General features: G+C 40.0%; 1 protein-coding gene across 4 annotated transcripts in view; it reads left to right on the top strand.

Moving 5' to 3' along the window:
- The window catches only part of SMAP1 (small ArfGAP 1), a 108,715-nt gene extending 86,695 nt beyond the window's left edge, over positions 1-22,020 (top strand). For all 4 annotated transcript variants that reach the window (XM_059835928.1, XM_059835929.1, XM_059835926.1 and 1 more), the window contains 4 exons: positions 5,269-5,396; positions 17,494-17,662; positions 18,306-18,634; positions 21,060-22,020. In XM_059835928.1, the coding sequence (XP_059691911.1) occupies positions 5,269-5,396; positions 17,494-17,662; positions 18,306-18,634; positions 21,060-21,194 (761 nt within the window). In that variant the 3' untranslated portion in view covers positions 21,195-22,020. The remainder of the gene's footprint in view (positions 1-5,268; positions 5,397-17,493; positions 17,663-18,305; positions 18,635-21,059) is intronic.
- Positions 22,021-22,122: the final 102 nt, after the last annotated feature.

Genomic DNA, 22,122 nt, shown 5'->3' with positions numbered 1-22,122 from the left:
TGTCATAAATGATTGTATATATAAAAATACATGGCAGCTTAGAAACAAAGTTCTTGTAAATATTTTGCCCCACAGAAAATTAGTTTCAGAAACACAATGCAAACTTTAAGAGCAGATCATCTTTCTTGCTCTTGCCTTTCTTGCTGCTCCTTTGAAGCTCTTCTGTTGGGTATTCTCACTGTTGGTACAGATAAATATACCAAGAATTAATGCTGCATGTGAAAGCTTTCATAACAGAAGGCAGCACTGAGTTGGAAATTGTCATGTCAGGCATTAACAAAATATATGCAGAAAAGCACGATAAAGGTAAATTTCACTGGAACCCTTCACTTATTATATCCTGGTGAATAGCTTTTGTTTCCACTACCAAATTAAACAAGACTTCCTAATCTGAAAGCAGAAGCAGCACCTGCTGTTGCACAGTACGGCAGACAGCAGTTAGATATTGTCTGTCATATTGTCATAAACGTAAAAAGCAGTTTTGGGACCACAGCTAGGATCAACAATGAAAACCAGCATCTTTCCACGTTATCTTCTCTGACTGAGCGTGGAAGCTCTGCCTTGCCTACGCTGTCGTTGCAATGAGTTCTGCCAGATCTAATACTTCATTCCTAGCTATGGATGCATTCTCCAGAAAAGCGATGGAAGTACTTTTAATCAAAAGTGAAGTGTTCAGAAGTAATTCTGTGATGGTCTCCATAATAAGAATTCTGTTGGTTAAAACTATAAATTTCTCAAAATATTCAGACAGGCCTATATAACTTAGTCTGATTTTTACTTGTTTGCTGGAAGAACTACAGCCACGTTTCCTTCTGTCAGATACACGCCACCTCTTCCAAACATTTTTTAATGGTAGGCAGCAAAAGCTGAATGAAAAGTAATATACTTAGAATAATTTAGAGCTCAGAACTCCACCGGAGCATCTTTCTTATACTAAAGAAATATTTTAATATGGGGAGGGAAAGGAAGACGTATGTCCTAATCCATGCCCTGGTGCACTGAAGTTAAGAATATCTGTAATGTCTATAAAGAAGTGTGAATTATATTCAAGTCTGCAAGTTTGTGTATGCCTGCATATATATATATACACACACTTAAATGAATATATTAATATTGCTGCAAGTAATAACTTGGAGTGAAAACACTGTTAGGTTTCTTCTGTATTCTGAAATTTAGCTCCTTCTGGAATCTTTTAGTTTCATGGGGGGAAAATGTTTTTGGAGTCGCTTTTTAATAGATACAAATATTCTAACCATTACATTTTTGAGGAATCAGTAATTCAAAATGTCTGGTTTCTGCACTGATACAGACAGGGAAATACTTATTTTTAGCGTAAAACTCAGTAAGAGGTGAAAGGTATGTACATTACCAAATAACACTTACAGAAGCGATCTGGCAAAAACCTAGGCTTTCATAGTATTAATTTATAAGCAGCATATTAGATACTTGAAAAATACTATGTTCTTGCAAATGTGTTCTCCCATGAATGTTCTCAACATGTGAAATGCTTGTTTTAGTAAATGATTATGTTTAAATTCAGTCTTATTTGTTAAGCTTTTTTACATTTAGGGAAACTGAACCACTTTGGAATATGACGAGAGACTTTTTTTATAATATGTGTGCCTCACTGAGAAAATGAGAACACTAAATTATTAATTCCAGGCAATGCTTTTGCATGAAAATTATGCACGGTATATTCCTAAATTTATCTGAAACAGTGAACCTTCAGAGAGATGTTTTTGGAACTGCCTGTCTACAGAATAACCTCGGAAGAATCTTGTTACTTAACTTGCCAGTATAATTATTTGCACATATCTTAAAGCACTGGTGTGGATGGAATGGTGGAGCGTATTATATGTACAGTCATTTTGCTGTCCACTGTCTTCCATTCATCAGAACAGAAGTAAGGGAAGGAGATGACTTTTGTAGCTAAGATGTAGCTTTGTCATAATCATAGATGAGTTTGTAATTTTGCGTTTCAGAATTGTAGGAATGGCAATCCTCCCAGGAAAGTCAAATCATGACGTAGCCATCTCAGCCCATTTCATTACTACTTCACTCCTGTGATCATTGTTCAAGCCACTCACACTGTTTGCTTAGCATAGAAGTTCTAATATTGCCAAGCCATTCCCATGGCCATTTTGCCTTTGTGGAGTTGGGTCTTTTTTAGTCCTTGCAGTCAGCATAGTTATCTTCACAAACTTTGCACAAGTTTGGGCAATAAATACATTTGCTGAGGTTCATTTTCTTGTGAATGTCACTCACTTCTGTCCTTGTATCCCTGCCTTCAAGGTATTTTGGTCCTTGTTACTGAGTCTGCTTGCCATTGATATTAAATTAGAGTACAAAATAATTTGTGTATCTGAAACAGTCACAAAAGCAAGCATATAGCTCTCAAAGAATTGCAAGCCAGCACCCTTCCGCTTGGTTGTTTCATAATTCCCTGTATGAAAAAGGTGCGGTAGGTGCTTAAAAAATATGCTGGGGATTTTACATATAACGAAGTCAGTTCAAAGTTGTGGTTTCTGTAGCAGCTACAGCTGTGCTACATTTCCTATACATACTAAGGCATGAAGGTTAGCATCTCTACAGTAAGACCGAATTCGGATATGCATGGATGGTGGTAGCTTCTGAGGTGTTCCACATTAGTCTTTATCTTTAAAATAAATAAATACTTTCATGGAAGGCAGCTAAAGGGGAGCTACCTTCCATTGGAGTTGGAAGGCAGACAGAAATGAGGAGACATCTCTGAGTGGTGATCTTCTGAACGGATCGTTTCAGAACGCAGTGCCTTCTCCTATGAGTTAACAGCCAAAAATCTTGTCAGTCTTCTGTGATAGTTTCCTCAGTCAAGTGGTGAATTGACTGGTGCTTCTTACTGCTTCTGCTGTTTTGTTCCAACTTGTCAACATCCTGGGCTACCAGGAAGGGTAGTTTCCAACTGTAGTGAGTTTGCACGTGGCAGAGCAAAGTAATGAAAAATTATAATATTCAACATGCAGGGAGACAAATCTTGCTATAGTCTGCCAGTTATTTGTATTCTTATAAAAGTAGAGGAGAGCAAAAGGAAAGCTGCTTTCTAAGTAATAAACTTACTCTTTTTTTCTATTATCTATTATTTCTATTAAATTTTTCTATTATATATTATTTCTTTTTTTTTCTATTATGTCTTTTTTCTTAGAAAAATGAAATACTGATTCTTCTGCAATTTTCTTTAGCAGATGGGAAAGAATGCTGCAATTATGTGAGAGATGGATTTGTATTATTTTAAATAAGTGTTGGAAGCTTCCTATGATTTGATTTTAATTAAATATTGCATCTTGACCATGCTCTTTACTAATCAGACCACTTCTCATTAGAGTTTTAGAAACTTTAATATGCCTAAACCTCACATCTGCCTTCAGCCTTACATGTTTCTCTGTGGTAGTAAGACATACGTTTCGTGTGTTATCACTGAACTGTTAATGCTGATACTCCGGTGACTGACCTCTGTTCTTGAAATGGATCTTTTCACTCAGGCAGATAACTGTCATGGGTGTAGGACACTGGAAAATAACTTCTTACAGTTTAGTAAAAGGAGGAAGTGACTGTTTTCCTTAAATGTATAGTAACTATTTTTTGATGTCACAGAATCACTAAGGTTGGAAAAGACCTGTAAGATCATCAAGTCCAACCATCAATCAACACCATCATGCCCATTAAACCATGTCCCACAATGCCTCGTCCACACATTCCTTGAACACTTGATGCTTTTTAAAGTTTTAAAGTGGCGATCTGTATTCTGTTGTCATTTACATTTGGAATATATTCCTATGTTAGTTTGTAAAGGTATGTCAGGAGCTTCTGATGGATATATTTGAAGTTAGCTACCTATCTGTAATTGTGTGACTTTAAAAAAAACAAACAAACCTGAATCCTTTAATTAGGATGCTAGGTAAGTGAAAATTTCCTTTACAGAAACTTACTCTGAATAATGAGAACAGTGGATACAACACATGCAGCTAGAACGAAATTTGTTCTTTAAACATGCTAAAGCATTAAGTAGTAATTGTGTAATCATTTTAGTAGTAGTTTTTTCAGTGTACTGTAATCTAGGGGTTTTAGAACACTTATCCTCCTGTGACGTATAACCAGCCATGCCAGTTGTCATGGTAATGTTTCAGTTGGAGAGAGAGTTTTGACTTAATTCAGCTAGTTTGTTCTGCCAGAGAAGCCTGACTTCAGCAGTAAGTATTGGATGCTTTGAGACTTAACTTTTTATTTTTCCTAAAGAAGCTTTCTTAAGTTTGCTGTTAATGCTATGCAGTCGTCAGAGTGTTCAGCAGAATCTATACTCAACTTTGTATTTGTTGAGCTCTGTGTAATGGCAACACATTTGTGATATGCTTAGGAATAAAACTAATTAGCCAATTCTTTCCACTTGTTCTTGGCCAGCTTAAAATCAAGTGAGAAATGGTTGCTCTGTTACTTTGGCACATTTTGCGGTGTCTTTGTCCCTACGTATTTTAAAGTATTTTCTCACAATTCTCCTTAAAAATGTAATTCCTCAGCCCTTTTTTTTGTCCTACACATACTCACTTTCACCTAGATCACTAAACATGTGTTAAAACAGTTACAAGCACCAAGGCTGTAGAAGGTTAACGCTGTACAAAGCAAGAGCCGTAGGTTCCTATGGATAATTAGCCCAGTGTGCCTGGCAGGGGTGTTCATGTGGAGCTATAGAATAAAGTCAGTGCAAAGTACTTTTGAAAAAGGGGGAAGGATGGACTTTTTTCCTAATGCGAAGTTTAATTATGTACCCTTGAGTAAATTAGCATATCAAGAATAACTTTATGGATTCTAAACCACAAATTTTAATTCAAGAACCCAAATCAGTGTATTTTGTCTGATACATGGCTACCAAGGTGGGGCCTTCTCAGTAAGACATCTATTTAAATTCTCACTCAAAATATTGGTGTGCTTGAAAAAGACGCTTGAAAAATGAATAATGTGTACTGATAAATTGTCATGGCTGTCTGGGGGAAGTCTTTTAAGTGTTTTGGTTTGGGGTAGTTTTTTTTCCTGAAGCACGTTAGTATACCATCTTTTTAGGGAAAGAAGTCCTTACAAAATCTGAACAATAGCAGTCTGAAAAATGCCTTATCTCTGAAACTGAATGCATCTTTGATATAGGGGCGGAGTAGGTGGGAGTGGGCAGCTGTAATTATTCTCATGCTGTTAAAATACTAACAATTTTCACTTTAAATGTGATTCTGTTGTCTTTTTAAGATGGTCCAGCTGAAGCATCTATTACAAATGGAGGCACTGCTGCTGTCACAGCGCTGAATGATGACCTGGATATCTTCGGTCCAATGATCTCTAATCCTTTACCAGCAGCTGCTGTACCTCCTGCTCAGGTAAAATTTATTTAGTTATATGCGTGAGTAAATATGTGCATGCCTGTGCATATTTTCCTTCAAGGAATTGTTCATTCACACAGAAGGAACGCATACTTTTCAACAGTCATCGCTGGAGACTCTTCAGATGTAACAGCTATATTTTTCTCACCTCTTCAAGCTTCCATGCTGCTTGGATATAGAATTAGGAGATAGTGCGGTCATCCCTTCTGATTCCCCCAGTTATTGAGCTAAATTGGATTCTGTCTTACCCTGGTGATGGTAGTCATGTTTTCTTTTAATTTATATTCTTTTGTCTTGTTCTTTTTTTAATAGGTGTTGCTGAATATATTTTTACTTGATGTTCTCAGGTTATTGGGCTTTAAGTCACATGTTTTAAGGACCTTTTAATTGCTTTCTGATGCTGATATTTAGGAAAGGCTACAGCAGATGCTTCTGTCTTAAGAGCTGCTAAAAATTAGGGGTCTCAAGCTTCATACTCCAAATGAAGAATGGGTATCAAGAAGGACTAATATAGCTTCCTGGGCTGATCTGTTTTTGTCTCATCTTGGAACTTGTATGTCTGTTTGTCTTCAAGGAAGGGTAGCATAACCCCTGCACGTGGCCCGCTCCCTCTCTTACAGCCATGGTGGTTTGGAAGACACCCCATTCCCATGCCTGTTGTAGCTGAGAAAGGCAGCTTTGCGATGCACAAAGAAAGTGCTTAAAGCTGCAGTTCCTTCAAGCTGCAGCTCCTTTCAGCCTCAAAGAATGAGGTGTTGGTGCTGAACATGGCTGGTGCAGATCAGAATGCATGTGCAGGCTTCCTTACCCATACTGGCTTCTGAGAGGGAGGCTTTGGAGGAGTACTCGGCTAACCACCTCATCTGTGAGGCCCTTTTAAGGTAATTTAGAGGCTTATTTTTGGAGAAGGCTTTCTGTCTTACTTAGCTGAACCGAAACGAATTGTATGTATTCTTGAATTTATAGTTTGGGACCTGTGATTTGTACTTATTTCTCCTTATCCAGTAGTTTTCATAATGTATAAAATGGAAGGGATGATGATGGAAAGCACTTCTGATTGAACTGGCATATTGTAATTTTGTTTCAAAATGTTCTGTGATCTGTGGTCACCTCAAAGCATATCCATGTTGTTCAGCAGATTTGATTGCAATTTTTATTCTTTATCCTTTACTCTCCCTTTCCCTACTTGTTGCTGAGGGCTGACTTTGTGCAACATGCTAGGTAGGGTTTTAGAGACTGAAACCACATTTCTTTTTAAACATAAAACTACAGATAGAGGAAGCTTCCCACCATGCCTTAAGCCACCTGTAAATAGTGAGGGAAATGAGCCGTATACACGCATTTAGGTTTGGATGTGTTAGCTAAGATTGCAAACGAAAGTGTTGGTATAGATTTTCTTGGCTCTTGTGGAAGTCTGTGTTCAAAGTACCAGAAAGAACAGTATCTGAGTGCTTATCTGCTATTCTGCTGCGTTATGTCGAAATTGATCTAGAGGAACCTACCTACAGAGGTAGACATGAAAAGCACTAGCCCATTTCCAGCTTCACTGATCTTTTTAATGTATGCAGTTTTGGTGTAGATTGAGTAAATTCAAATCTAGAATCATGAAGTTTCCACTCAGACCCGTAATAAATGGGCCTGTAACAGGGTTAGCCTCTGGTTTTCCCCCTTCCCTGCCTTTCTGAAGATCAAAGTGACGACTTCTGTATGTAGTTATTGTCTGCTCAGGAGAAAAGATTTTTGGCTTGTTATTAATGTTCACTAATCAGTCTTCTCTGAGACCTCTCAGAATTTCAGCTTTCTCTTGTTTCTATTCCATGAGCAAGTACGTGACCTGCTGGTTTAGTAGTGATTTAGCTGTAGAATATAGGAAATCCAAAAGAAGGCTAAATATTCAAGTGTGAGAAAAACCAAAGTGAATGGTGATTCTTTGGATGGTAATAGTTGGTGATGGGTTAAGTAATGGAGTGGCTGCTAAAGTATATTGAATTATATGTATTAGCAATTAAAGAAATCAGATGCATTTCTATGATAAAGATTGGTCACTAGACCTTCTGTGAAAGAAATGTTTTGATACGTGTAGTTTATCTCTTGTTGTGCTAGTTTCTAGATCAAGTATGGCACTTACTAAATGGATTAAAAAGCAGTAGAAAGGATATTATTCTCAATATCTGGTAAGTATCACTTTGTTTGCATACTAGAAAGCATGAATATATTTACTTGCTGTTAACAAACCAGTCCAGATTTTTAGTGACATTTTGCTTTTTTCTGAGTGCCACAATCAGGAGCAGCAAACAGAACTTTTATCAAATACACAGTCCTTATGGCATCTTGAAGGATTTAATTCTCAGTTATCTTCCATTCTTAATTCTTTCTCAAATAAAATGTAATATAACGAGATGAGAGATGGGTAGGTAGCAGAAGATAGGTTTCCGATAAGAAGATAGGTTTTGTGGACGTGGCATTGTGGGACGTGGCTTGATGGGCATGGTGGTGTGGGTTTTGTTTGTGTTTTTTTTGGGTGTGGGTTTTTTTTTTTGTTTGGTTTTGGTTTTGTTGTTGTTGTTAATGGTTGGACTTGATCTTACAGGTCTTTTCCAACCTTAGTGATTCTGTGATTCTGTGATGCTGATTACATGGGTTTCTTGGTAAACTGGGACAAAGGAATATTCTGTTTTGCATTAGGATTAAAAAGGCCCTGCAGGCCTTGCATTTCAACATGGTGGTGTCTAGTCGGGGAACTGATGCTGGACAGGACTTGAGGGTGCCTCTCATTTGGCAGTGGTACGAGTATTTTGCAAGATCTTTCACCTTGTAGTATGGATAAAAGTTGTGTGGGATTCAGAGAAGAGTCAGGACAATACTGGAAACTGGAAATGGTGCTTCATAATGAGAGATTTTAAGGACTCTGTTTAATTTCTTGAAGCAAAAAAAATGGTGTAATTGTTTTGTGTGAGACTGCAAATGGGAAAGTGGGCATAAACTAGAACTCAGTCCAGCAGTTGAGTAACGCTAACATTCAGTTCCTACATTTGGATTTGGAAAATTTAGAGGAGAAATCCATGGCCAATTCTTAAGCTGAGATGGGTAGCACTTGTTTGAATATTTATTAAGAGAAAGCATTGAATTAAAAAAATGAAGTAGAAGAAGGGGTCAAATGTGGAATAGTGTGGCTTGGTTTCTCACTTGGAGATATTTACCGTGATGCTCTGCACAGTAGGTGCTTCTGAGATACCGCAGTGGGATTTGTGAACATTGAAAGAGAAGGGAATTTAATGGTGCTCCTCAAACTGATTTGTAGAAGCGATGTATGACTGTTGATTTTTCACAGGATTGCTTTTTTTTTTCAGTTTAACATGAAAGGCAGCATATAGTACTAAATGCATATGTTTTTATGGCACTGTGGAGCACAGAAATGTCTGTTTGAATGTTTTATTATGAGGCTGAAACAACATGATATCTGCAAACCTCAGGATTTATGACCACTGACATGGCTAAGACATGATTTTCAAATGAAAGCAAAAGCATTTGGTCTTCCTTTTTCAAACATGACTTCAGCATTCAGGATTGTATGCACTTTTACTGTGCTTTCAGATATGTCTGTATTGCAGTTTTCAAAAACACTTAAAATATTTCTTCCTACTATTCTGTATAGCTGGATGCTAATAAAAACTGTTGAGTTTGTAAAGGACTGGTAAAGAACAATATGTGAATGAGTAACTTTTTTTCTAGAATTTTGCCTATTAGCAAACTCCAGGGGGTTAAAGAAGAGTTAACTTAAGCAGCTCCTACTGTAAAGCTAGATAAAAGGCATATGCTATAAATTTACCCATTATGCTGTATTCATGGACAGAAAAAAAAGAAAAAAAGACATTTTGTATGTTTAGTGATGCTTTTTGATGTGAAGTGAGCATAGCTAAATTATAGCTATTAAAACAAAGTTGTTTGTTGCCAAACTTCGTATAGGAACTGAAAAAAAGTCTGTCTTTCTTAGCTATACTTAAAACAATTTCCTCTAGATGTTAATTTCAGACTTTGTATGGGTGTGTCTTCTAGCAAAAGTGCGATCTTCATTCTTCACTGAAACTTGTAGGGAGGGGGAGAAGGGGAGAACTGTGAGGTATTAAGTTTGAAAGTACTAATTCACAGTAACATTTAACAAAAGTCTTTCTCCAAGCAGGATACTAAAATCCAGTCAACTTAAACTTTTTTGGATTTTGTGTGTGTGTGTGTGTGCACCTGATTTGAATTGTAATGGGACCTGAGATTGGTTCAGTGGCTATAAAAATATATTTTTGTAGAGATGGTATATGTTCTTCATGATTCATGTCTGACAAGCTTTCATGTAAAGTAGTAGTATGTTTTAGATAACTAGAAGTTCTTAAATACTCATTTTCCCCTGTGGCCAGGTATGTGTACCTAGCACGGTTGCCATAGATCAGCAGACAAGCTTCAACTTGCTAACAAATTGTGCTGATGATAATGTGTCAAAGTCCTTGGGTTTTGTGGAGTTATTTCAGAAGTTTGCGCTACTGTGAATGTTACTTAAGCAGGGTCTTACTGGAGAGTTATTTAGTCCCATTCTAATACGATCAGATTCATTGTTTGTAGCTTCTCTTTATATTTATTTTACCCCTCTCTAAATGTTGAGCTATCTGAAAGCTAACGTTTAATACCTTCATCTGGGTCAGGGCAATCCCAAACGTGGATACAGGCTGGGAGATGAGTGATTTGAGAGCAGCTGTGCAGAGAAAGACTTGGGGGTACTGGTGGATGAAGAACTGAGTATGAGTTGGCAATGTGCATTCGCAGCCCAGAAAGCCAACTGTATCTTGGGCTGCATCAAAAGAAGCGTGACCAGCAGGTCAAGGGAGGTGATTCTCCCCCTCTACTCAGCTCTGGTGAGACCCCGCCTGGAGTACTGCGTTCAGCTCTGGGGCCCCCAACATAAGAAAGACATGGATCTGCTTGAGGGGGTCCAGAGGAGGGCCACGAAGATGATCAGGGGTTGGAGCACCTCCCATATGAGGACAGGCTGAAAGAGTTGGAGTTGTTCAGCCTGGAGAAGGGAAGGCTTTGGCGGAGACCTTTTACTGGTCTTCCAATACTTAAAGGGGGCCTACAGGAAAGATGGAGAGGGACTCTTTATCAGGGAGTGTAGTGATAGGACAAGGGGTAACAGTTTTAAGCTGAAAGAGGGTAGATTTAGATTAGATACTAGGAAGAAATTCTTTATGATGAGGGTGGTGAGACACTGGAACAGGTTGCCCAGAGAAGTTCTGGATGCCCCCTCCTTGGAAGTGTTCAAGGCCAGGTTGGATGAGGCTTTGAGCAACCTGACCTAGTGGAAGGTGTCCCTGCCCATGGCAGAGGGGTTGGACTAGACGATATTTTAAGGTCTCTTCCAACCCAAACCATTCTATGATGCTGTGATTATCTTCTCTTTGGTGCTAGAAACGCCTTAGGTGGAACACAGTGGAAGAGTAGGCATCATACTTCAAAACCAGAATGGACCAGCTGGACAGAGTCTAGAGGAAAGTAAAAACATTTTAAGTTCTAGAGAAGGGAAATCTGAAAAAAGAGTTAGAATTGAGACTGCAGGGGAGTTAAATGTCTTCAAGCCTAGAAAAGGTTGATTGCAAAGAAAAGGCTACGTTGTTTGTTGTGAGAAATAATACAAACAAATAATACTTGATGTTTTTTAGTGGAACTGTCTAAATGCCTGAAAACAAAATATGCAAAATCAAAACCAGGAAGAGTTGAAAAAACCAGCAAGTCCATTGACACTGCAAAGATAAAAAGTGTAAGAATTGTACACAGAATTTAAGACGTGAATAGTGTACTGCCTACCTTGCTTACATAAGAATAATGATGTGCTAGGCTGTATTTTCGCTGCTTCCCTGGAATGCAGATAGCTTTTCCAGTCAGCAGGGAGAAATTGAAAATGTTATGTGGAGCCATTACTTACCACCGTATCAATGAGAAACAGTAGAGGCCTGGCTTTTCTTCAGCCCGTCCCTGCTTACTTACAGGATACCAGCCAGTGGCAGAGACCTGCAGGTAGCGGGAAAGTACACATGCGCCGTTTTTTCTTCCACAGTCCTTCACTCAACTGCATGCGTCCCACCATCCACTTCCCTCTTTCATTTCCACTGCTGCCACCTCTCTTTCAATTTTCAGATGTTGGAGAAGCTGACCCTGCCAGGGCAGAGGCTTCAACCCAGACAGAGCTTCAGATGGTGGACACAGCCCTGCAAATCACAGGCTGTAGGGAGTGCCTGGAGCCTCTCCCTGAGGCCGCGAGAGACGGGCTTCTTTCCTGCAGGAGGTGTGGTATTCTTCAAGAGCTGTGTCACCAGGTGGAGGAGTTATGGCAGGAAGTGAGCAGGCTGTGCAGCATCAAAGATGAGAGACAGACAGGATCTTCTCAGAGACATAGCAGCTGGAAGAGCCCTGGACCCCAACTTGTAATGGAGACACAGGCAGAGTCTGCTTCTGGCAGAACGGTAAGTGCAAACTCTGGGGAACTCAAAGAATGGAAACTGGTGACTTCTGGCACTGAGAAAGTGGCTCCAGCTCCACTGGAAGACTTGCAAATATGGAACTGGTTCACTGCCCTCAAAGCTGAAGAGGTGCTTTCAAGTGAAGTATCTGAGGCAACTGATGTTGAGCTGTGCAAGGCCACGAAGATAAAGCGTCGAGTGATAGTAGTGGACAACTCGCTGCTGCGAGGGACAGAGGCACCCATCTGCTGACTTGACCTGTTGTCTAGTGAAGTTTGTTGCCTTCCAGGAGCTTGGATCTGGAATGTCGTGAAGGGAGTGCTGAAGCTGAAGAGCACTGATACTGCATGTGAACAATTGATTGCAGAGCTGGTGATGGCAAGAAGGTTTTAGTTTCTCTGACTGTGGGACCCTGTTTGAGGATCAGCATCTGCTTGGGAAAAATGGGATCCACCTCACTAAGCAGGGCAACGGTATCTTTGCTACCAGGATGGCTGGCCTGGTAAGGAGGGCTGTAAACTAGGGGCAGTGAGGAAGTTACCGGCAGCCCTGTGAGGAAGTGATGGACAGGGTCAACAAGCAAACGACCTGCAGGTATGTGAAAGAAAGGAAATACAAAATCAAAGAAACAGGTTTTAACTGGTGTCACCTCAAGCATTTGCATGTAAGCAAGGAAGTACCTATAAGGTACCATTATGGAAAAAGCCACCAGACAAACCCCTTTGGGGAAATCAGCATGCTGAAGTGTCTGTACACCAGTGCATGCAGCATGGTGAGTCAACGTGAGAAATTGGAGATCTGTGTGGTGGTGCAGGGTTATGATCTTGTTGGGATCACGAAGACGTGGTGGGATGGCTCCCGTGACTGGAGTCCTGCAGTGGAGGGACACAGGCTCTTTAGGAAGGACAGGCTGGGAAGACAAGGAGGTGGAGTTGTCCTTGATGTGAGAGAACAGCTGGAATGCATGGAGCTCTGCCTGGGGATGGATGATGAGCCGGCTGAGAGCTTATGGGTAAGGACTTAAGAGCAGACAAGTATGGGTGACATTGTATTGGGTGTCTGCTATAGGCTGCCTGACCAGAAAGAACAAGCAGATGAGGCCTTTTACAGACAGCTAGGAACAGCCTCACGCTTGCAGGCCTTGGTCCTCATGGGGGACTTCAGCCATCCCAGTATTTGCTGGAGGGACAACACAGCAGGACATAAGCATTACTGGAGGTTCCTGGAGAGCATCGATGACAACTTCCTGACCCATGTGATAGAGGAGCCAACGAGGAGGGGTTGCTCTGCTGAACCTCATGTTCGCAAACAAGAAAGGGCTCATTGGGGATGTGAAGGTCAAAGGCAGCCTTGGCTGCAGTGACCATGAGGTGGTGGAGTTGAGGATCCTGAGAGGAAGGAACAGGGCAAAAAGCAAAATCACAAACCTGAACTTCAGGAGAGCAGACTTTGGCCTCTTCAGGGATCTGCTCGAAAGAGTCCTCTGTGATAAGGTCCTGGAGGGAAGAGAGGCCCAAGAAAGCGGGTTGATATTCAAGGATCACCACCTCCAAGTTCAAGAGCAGTCCATCCCAATGAGGAGGAAGTCAGGCAAAAGATGCCAGGAGGCCTGCATGGATGAACAAGGAGCTCCTGCCAAACTCAAAGACAAAAAGGAAGCATACAGAAGGTGGATGGATACAGGGAAAGGTAACCTGGGGGGAATACAGAAACACTGTCTGAGCATGCAGGGATGGGGTCAGGAAAGCCAAAGCCCAGCCGGAGTGGAATCTGGCGAGGGATATCAAAGGCAACAGAAGGACTAGTATGTAGGTGACAAAAGGAAGAGTAGGGAAAATGTGAGCCTATTGCTGAAAGGGGCAGTGGTCCTGGTGACAACACAACATGTAAATGTAGAAGGCTGAAGTACTGAATGCTTTCTTTGCCTCGGTATTTACTAGCAAAACCAGTATTCAGGAATCCCAGGCCCCAGAGACTAGGGGGAAAGGCTGGAGCAAGGAAGACGTGGATGAGGATCAGGTCAGGCAATGCTTAAGCAAACTGGACATAGATCATGGCCCTGAGGGGTTGTACCCATGAGTGCGGAGGGAGCTGGCTGATGTCTTGAAGAGGCCACTCTTGGTAATCTTTGCGTGATCATGGTGATTGGGAGAGGTGCCTGAGGACTGGAGGAAAGCAAAGGTCAGTCCTATCTTCAAGAAGGACCAGAAGGAGGACCCAGGGAACGACAGGCCAGTCAGCCTCACCTTGATGCCTGGGGTGCTGGATCCAGTTCTGGGCTCCCCAGTACAAGAGAGACATGGACATACTGGAGAGAGTCCAACGAAGGGCCACTAAGATGATTAAGGGACTGGAGCGTCTCTCCTATGAGGAAAGGCTGAGGGAGCTGGCTCTGTTCAGCCTGGAGGCTCAGGGGGATCTCATCAATGTATATAAATGCCTGAAGGGAGGGTGCAAAGAGGACAGAGCCAGGCTCTTTCCAGTGGTGCCCCATGACAGGACCACAGGCAACGGACAAAAGCCATCTGGACTGCTACAACTGTCAGACCAACTTAAAATATTGAGGATGTCATGATCTTTATCTACTGTTTTGCAGTCTTTTGGGAATTAAAAGCTGAAATGAAAATACTTATTTTTAGTCTCACGCATTAATCTGATCTTCTTGTCAGCCACGTGCTATTCGTGTAGTCAGATGGCAAGTGTAAAGTCATGTATTCAGCTACCATATTTGTGGTCCTGACACAACTGACCAATATTTCACAGTGAAAACTTTCTTTGGGTAGGTATTACCTTTTACAGGTAATATATAAGCTATCAATGACAAAAATTATTTATGTTTAAATGTGAAGCATATTGGAGATGATTTCCAGTAGTTCTGAAAAATTCTGTTACACTAACATCATGAAACCGCTCAGCAGTATGCTCCCTAAGCACCTGATGAGTGCTTAGTTTTGGTATAATGACTGTTTGAGAGCACTACATGTAGCCTTTCTAAAAACGAAACTATTATATGTATGCAGGTGTGTTTTTACAGAGGTCTTGGGTAGCATGAGAATGTTAGGTATGTGAAAATCATGTCAATGTTGTTTTTTTTTTTACTTGAATGCCACCTGCTGTTTTCTTGCCATGTATTTTGCTTTACCTTCCATTTATTTAGCTGATGAAGGCTTCAAGGAGTGCTTGTTCAGTGCTTTGGCTCCTCTCAGAATCCTCCAAAAACAAACTGAATGAAGAGACGTTAAATGAACATTTAATCTCATGACATAAACATAATAGATGAACAGTCCTCCAGGTCTTTGGCTTTCCCTTCTCTTCTGTGCGTGCATGTAGCGATTTGCTTTATTTCGTTAAAGCACCTATAGTAACAGTATTTCATAGATCTGGAGACACTCCAAACAGTGGTTCATCCCGGATGAGAACAGTTTCTCTGATGCTATTATTTATTTAAAAAAACCCACAACAACAAACCCAGACATGTCTGCCCTTCTTCCTTCTAGAGAAAAGCAAAACCCTTCTTTACTGCCCTGCAAGCAGCAGAGAGGAAGCCGCCTCTGTTAATTCACTTCCACTGCTTACATGCACTTCTCCAATCCACTGAGCACGGCTGCTGTACAGAGGCTGTCTTGGGCAATGCCGTGGTAGGAGGACCATGTCAATATGGAATAATTCAATAAGGGGACTTCCTGGGTATATGCAGGGTAAAACAAATACCGCTCTTTGGGACGGGCTTTTACCTGAATGTATTATTAAATCTGATTGGTATTTTCAAAGACCGGTTATGCCACACTGACAAAGAGTTGTCTCAAATGGAGAGGACTTCCTACTACCCATTAAAAAACTTTGATTTTGCTTTGCAATCAGAAATTCTTGTCAGAAATAAGCAAGAGGCAGTAGCTTTTATAATAATCTACTTAAGGCAGTTGGTAATTTAAGTGTACATTGGCCAGAGAGAAGGCATCACGGGAGCTGAACAATTCCTAGTCTTGTTCTGTCTGCTTTCCCTTTGCAGTGCCATCACCCTACCTTTTGTTGCTTACTAAGGTCTGGTGGCCTTGGCCCAAATCGGCTGTTGCATAAATGCAGGGTTTTCAGTTGCCACTGAGTTTCCATTTCTTGTTTGCTTTCTCTTCCCTTTCCACAGCAGTTTTGGAGATTTTTCACCATCAACCATGTGAATCTGCACTCCTTTCTCCTGATGGCTTCTGGCCGATTTACTTGGTACCAGAATTGTTTTGCAGGGCTTTTTTCCCTTCAGTTTATAACACTGAGCTTTTTAGCTTTTTGAGACCTTTTTAGCACTTCAGAAGTCAGATGTGTTGTCTGAAGCTGCATGTTTAATGTTTGTATTGTGGCATTTGCACAAATCCAGTGTGACCATAGTGGACTTCTCAGGGCCTAGTCAGCAGCCTGCCAGCAAAACCAGGGAAAGTTTGGAGGCTGTTGCTTTAAGCAAGAATCTACGTGTGTTACCGTATCTGCGTATGTTGTGGTGGCTTCTTCCCTGTCTGATAAACATTGGTATGTGATGACAGTAAACAGACGGACCTGGTTGCAGATCCAGTCTGTTCATGGTGGTAGTGCAAGGAGGATTTTCCTCCTGTGTAGGAAAGAGTTGAAACTCGCATATGCTGTGGGATTAGGCAGGTGTATGCTCAGCCAATGGGGATCATTTAGCTGGACTAAAATAAGGCCGTAATTCAGGTATGCATTGCAACCCTGGCTCTTTTTCAATGCATATACAGTTGATTTGCTTTACAAGTTCCCACTGGTAACAGGATGAGTTGTGTATATTAAGAAATATAACAAGAATGCAATGTATTGGCTAGTTACCTAAGCAAGTCCCCATATGAACTGTATGTGTCGGAGCAGCAAAGTAAGGGCACTGAAAGCCAGCTGGGTGCAACCTGTTTACAAAACATTTTGGTGCAAGAGCAATAAAATGCCTGACAGCCTGCCTGTAGTTTTTCAGTCATAGACTACAGTAAGTTTTACATAATTATGCTTTCTCAATAAATGAAATATGCTTAAAGAACTCCAAGCCAATTATAAACAATGTATTTTAGAAATGCTATTACTTTAAGTAGATCAGCTGAAATTTTACTTTTGCCTTTTCTCCAAAGATACTGTTCATCTTAGCTGAAGCAGTATATGCCAAAGCACTTAATCTTTTGTTTTAGCACTTCTCTAATCTATGCTGCCTATGAGAGGATTAATGAGATGTGAATTGTAATCCCTTATTGATTTCCTAGTTATTTTTCATAATCTAACTACAGCTCATGATCTCTGCTTCTCACTGGTGAAAAATGTAGGAGCAACAGGAACGGATAATCTGTGTGGGTACGCCCTGGAGCTGGTCGGGGTTTTAGTTTTGCATGTTTTGTAACTTCCGTCTGCTCTTCTTTCCATACTGTATGTACTGCTGCTTTGTCTTTGGTCATACCACATCTTTTTAAATCCTCATTTACTTAAAGTTAATTTCTGTAAACGAACTGGGTTTTATTTGGTTCAGGAGTGAGGATGTGCAGTAGATATTTAATGTAACATCTTTTGCTGGTTTCATTCAGTACTCTATCTTGACCTTTATTTCCCAGAGCACTTCCACTAAATCAGCAGCTGCCACCCTGTCTGCCGCATCCGGGGATCTTGATCTATTCACTGAGCAAGCAACAAAATCCGAAGAGTCGGCAAAGAAACAACTCTCCAAAGACTCCATCTTATCGCTGTATGGCACAGGAACCATGCAGCAGCAAAATGCTCCGGGTAAGTGATTTTGTAAAGGTTTCTATGCAGTCCTGTTTTAAGCTTTACCTAGAATAGTTATCTCCTACAAGTATAGAACTAAGGTTGGGTACCCTGCTACCTATATTCAAATGAAGATTTTCATTTTTACCTTTTATAAAAATGAGAAAAATCACTGAAATGTAATAGAGAAGCTAAAGAAAAAAATAGTGTGTGATTTTAATTTATTTACAGCTGTTCAAATCATCAGGTATGCAATTTACTGAAAGATTTGTGAATTCAGCTTCTGCTGTCCAATTTGTCGCTTAGGGTTCGAGTCTCTGCTGTGCAAACAGCAGGCTGCCAGGATCAGTACAGAGCTGTAGTATCTTGATTTTAGTTATGTTTGTATTAAAACAAAGACCTCCGATACAGCGATTAAAAGATTCTGGTTCACCACAGGGATTTGCTAGACTCTTTTTGGCAGTTCACCTCTGGTGGAGAGTCCCTTTCCTTTGAGAGTTTTTAAGCCATTTTTTACTTTTACCAGAAACTAAATGAACAGCACTGATGCACAACTGGAAAAAATTATCCTTTAAAATTATTTTGGTGCACTTCTGACTTACGGGGATGGGGGAGAAAATCACAAAACAATTTTGCTGAAATATTCCCTTCTGTGGTACAGGTATGTTCATGGGCTCGTCTTCTATGCCATTTACCACACAACCATCAACCCATTTTCAAGGCTTTCCAGCCATGGGAGTTCCTGTGCCTGCAGCAACTGGGATGATGGGAAACATGATGGGACAGTCGGTGCCAGTCATGGGGCAGAGCACAGGCGTGATGGTAGGAATGGGAATGCCCAATGGATTTACTGGTACGACACAAACTGGTGTGATGGGACTTCCTCAAAATGTCGTCGGACCTCAAGGTGCGATGGTGGGACAGATGGTCACACCACAAAATAAGTATGGATTGCAACAAAACCAACAAGCTCAATGGAACCTCTCTCAGGTAAAGACTTGCTATTCCCAGACAAGAGTGCTTTAGAAAAGATGCTGCTTTTCAGAAACAAAATGTTTGGCTGTAGGAGGAAAGTTGCGGTGTAGCCAAGTTACAGACTGCTGGACCATGAACTGCTCAGAGGCATGTGAAAAAAAAATCAGGGAATAATTCAATTAAAGGTAACTAATATATAAGCAGAGAATAAATTTTGCCAAGGTAGACCAAACTCAGTTCTCTGCATCTGTAGCTACTCTCATCCTGGCATCTGAACTAGCCAGGTAAAAAGCTAGCTTAGCTATAGTTACAAAATACTGAAATGTGAACACAGCCTTGTAACTAAAAGGAGAATTTAACTGCTTGAGGATAGCCATTAACAATTACTATTTTCATTTACAGACTTCGGGATAAATTTCAGTGGAAGGTGCAGTGCCTTGCACTCTAACATTCTCCCGTAGATATTTGCTTCGGCTCATCTATTATTTATCTGTAGCATTTCCGTGCTATTTTTTTAACTTTCTTAAACATGTTTAAAAGGTTTTCTAAAATTGTTAATGTACACTTAGTAGTATATTTGTACATTATCCAATGAAACATCTTGAAATCAGGTATTTGAGAGGTTATGGGCGGGGCACGAACCACAAACCTAAATGATTCCCTTGGAGTTCAGTATGGATGATAGCAACTATTTTTTTCATACTATTGTTTGAATTATAAGAACAATATAATAATTCTGTGCTGCTTACTCTAGTAATTCAGGAAGTGAACCATAGTGACTTACTTAGATTAGATTATATTAATTTTTACTGTTCTGCTCAGTCCTGTGATGTGAACATTTATGAAGGTAAGCAGCATTTCTTACATGGATAAAACAGCCCCTATTTGAAAATACAGGCTGTCATTTTGCTTTGAAAAGTAATTCTTAAAAGGTGAGAATTTCAAAATGTCAGACCAAGAAAATCTGTAGATTTACTGCTAACAGTCTTTTCTAGGTATCTAACTTTAAAAAGACCAATATCAGCTTTGAAATTAAAAACATGCTTCTTATCAAATATATATTAAGTTGGCTCATAGAACAAGCTCTTAGCATGTTTCTGAACTCCTTGCACATCAGATGTTATCAGTACGCTGACATTCCACAGTTTGTAGGGGAACTGTGATCTAATCTCTAGCTCCAGTTGAAAGGGGGAGAGCTTGCTTTACTTACCAGAATAGCATGCTTTATATATATACTCCTTAAAAATTCTACTCCAGAAGAGATTAACAGCTAGGTAAAGCATGTTTTCATCAGCTTTTTTTAAATTTCCTTGTTCGGTGGTGGGTTGTTTTTGCAGATACACATGTGAAAGCACACAGTACTGAATTTTACCCTGAAATACTAGTTTGCAGTTTACTTAATTTTTTTCACCAGTGTTTCAGTTTAATTTTACAACCCGGTATCGTTTGCTCCTGTTTACATGACCTCTGATTTTTACCTAATGCTGTCTCTAACTTAAATCTAATGTTGTTTATCCAACATCTCTATTCGTTGGCTCTGATTATTAATTGCTCCAAATGCTCTTTTGCTCTCAAACTCACGAGAGGGGACATCTTTACTCTGCCTGTACAGCTACGTTTTTGGCTGGTCAGTAAGTGTTCATTTTTTAGAAGGCAGGGGAGAGTAACCTGAACAATGTTTTCACATTGAGCACTGAAAATCACAGTGACACAGATAATATTTGTAGAGAGTAGAAATATTTTTGCACCATCTCCGAAGTGAATGTGCTGAATTTTGAACTCTTTCCCACCTTTAACTAGATGTCGTCTTTAATTTCCTGTGAATGATTTCACTTGTTTTTAAGAAATTATGGTATCTTGAGTAATTCTTTAGCAAGAATGGTTAGAAAGTTTATAAATCTGCCTTATGCTTTGTTGATTGCCACCTAAATGGACAATTTCTGTAAAAACTTGTGTAGTCAAGATTTTGAGGTCTCCAAATAAATATTGCTGGAACAAAAAACCATCTGGAGTTGCAAATGTAGGCAAGGCTAGATCACTTGCTTTGGTGTTTCTTTATCACAGTTGCCACGGTTTTGTGGGTTAGCTTTGAAATGTTGAAAGCAAGCTCTTAGCAGCTGAGACACATCGGACTCCTTTGTCACATGCTCTGTAAATTCCCTAGTGGAGTGCTTATACAGACTTGACATACACGCCAAGTGCTACAGCCAGTCGGCTAATGTATAACGGTGACTGAATGGTTCCAGAAGAGCTGCTATCTTGAAAAATGCTTAGAAATTTATATTGAGTCAATATTTTTATTTCATGAGAAATACTAATTTTAGGGAACCGTACTTTAAGTGAGTTGCTAGTTTAGGAAGTATGACTGCTTTTTGGCTAGCTGTGTGTTGTGTTTTCAGCACCAGTGCTAACTAGGCTCATTTGCGTGTATGCTTCCCAGATGAATCAGCAAATGGCTGGAATGAATCTCAGCAGTTCCAGCAACGCGATGGGCTTTGGCCAGCCCCCCAGCACGGCGGCAGGATGGACTGGAAGCTCCTCTGGTCAGACTCTCAGCACACAACTGTGGAAATGAAAGTTGCAATAGAAGTCTCACCCAGAAAAGCCACCTGACATTCCTTGTTCAAATGCATTTACTTTCGCTCTTCCTTCCATGTACATATTCTTTTTCTTTTTCCCCAGCTGTTCAGATTAAGAATATAACTGACTGACCGTGTTGTGGTCTATATTGATTTAAATTTGATGTAGTGAAAAGCAGATCAAGAATACATTTATACGTCACTGGCAGCGTTTTCATATAATGCATATGATTTCATAGACCTTATATTTAAGAAGCTGCTTAACCACATACTGATTTTTTTCCCTCAAAATTCTAGATCAAATGTTTGCATATAAGGGATGTAGCTATCATGTTAGTAATATCCAAAAATATGAACCCTGACCCCCCAAAATTACCCAGTAATCCTGTAGAAGGTACTGTATGAACAACTGTTTAGTCATATATAAATAGAATGTAAATGTATCACTGAGCAATGTTTTCTAGTGTATCAAACAAATTTTGTTTCATCATACATTTCACTGTGATATTATGGTGTGCATAATGGGGAATATGGTTATTGAAAGAAAGATAAACCTGGATGTTACTGTAGTTCTACAAATCAATAGTTTATTCTTTTAAAAATGAGCATTTGATCCATTTGAGTTTCCTGTGATAAAGCATCCAGTCTGGCTCACGAGGCACGTGCACAGTATTAATGCTGAGAACTAGCAGCACAGTTTGTATACAAGGTAACTCAATGTGAACAGATCTATTTTTCCTTGCAGAGATATCCAGGTTTATGACAGTGATTGTGTTTACATTTTATGGTGCCTCGTAATGATAAAATGTTATTTCCCTATATTAAAAGGATAAATCCATACATGATTGTGGGTTTTTATTTCATTACTGTATGACCTATTTGACTGCTGTTTCTTCAAGAAGTCTACTTTTAATGCAGGAAAAC

Source organism: Gavia stellata, chromosome 2 (assembly GCF_030936135.1).
Source record: "Gavia stellata isolate bGavSte3 chromosome 2, bGavSte3.hap2, whole genome shotgun sequence".
NCBI lineage: Eukaryota > Metazoa > Chordata > Aves > Gaviiformes > Gaviidae > Gavia > Gavia stellata.
This window is presented reverse-complemented; position numbering and strand designations above follow the sequence as displayed.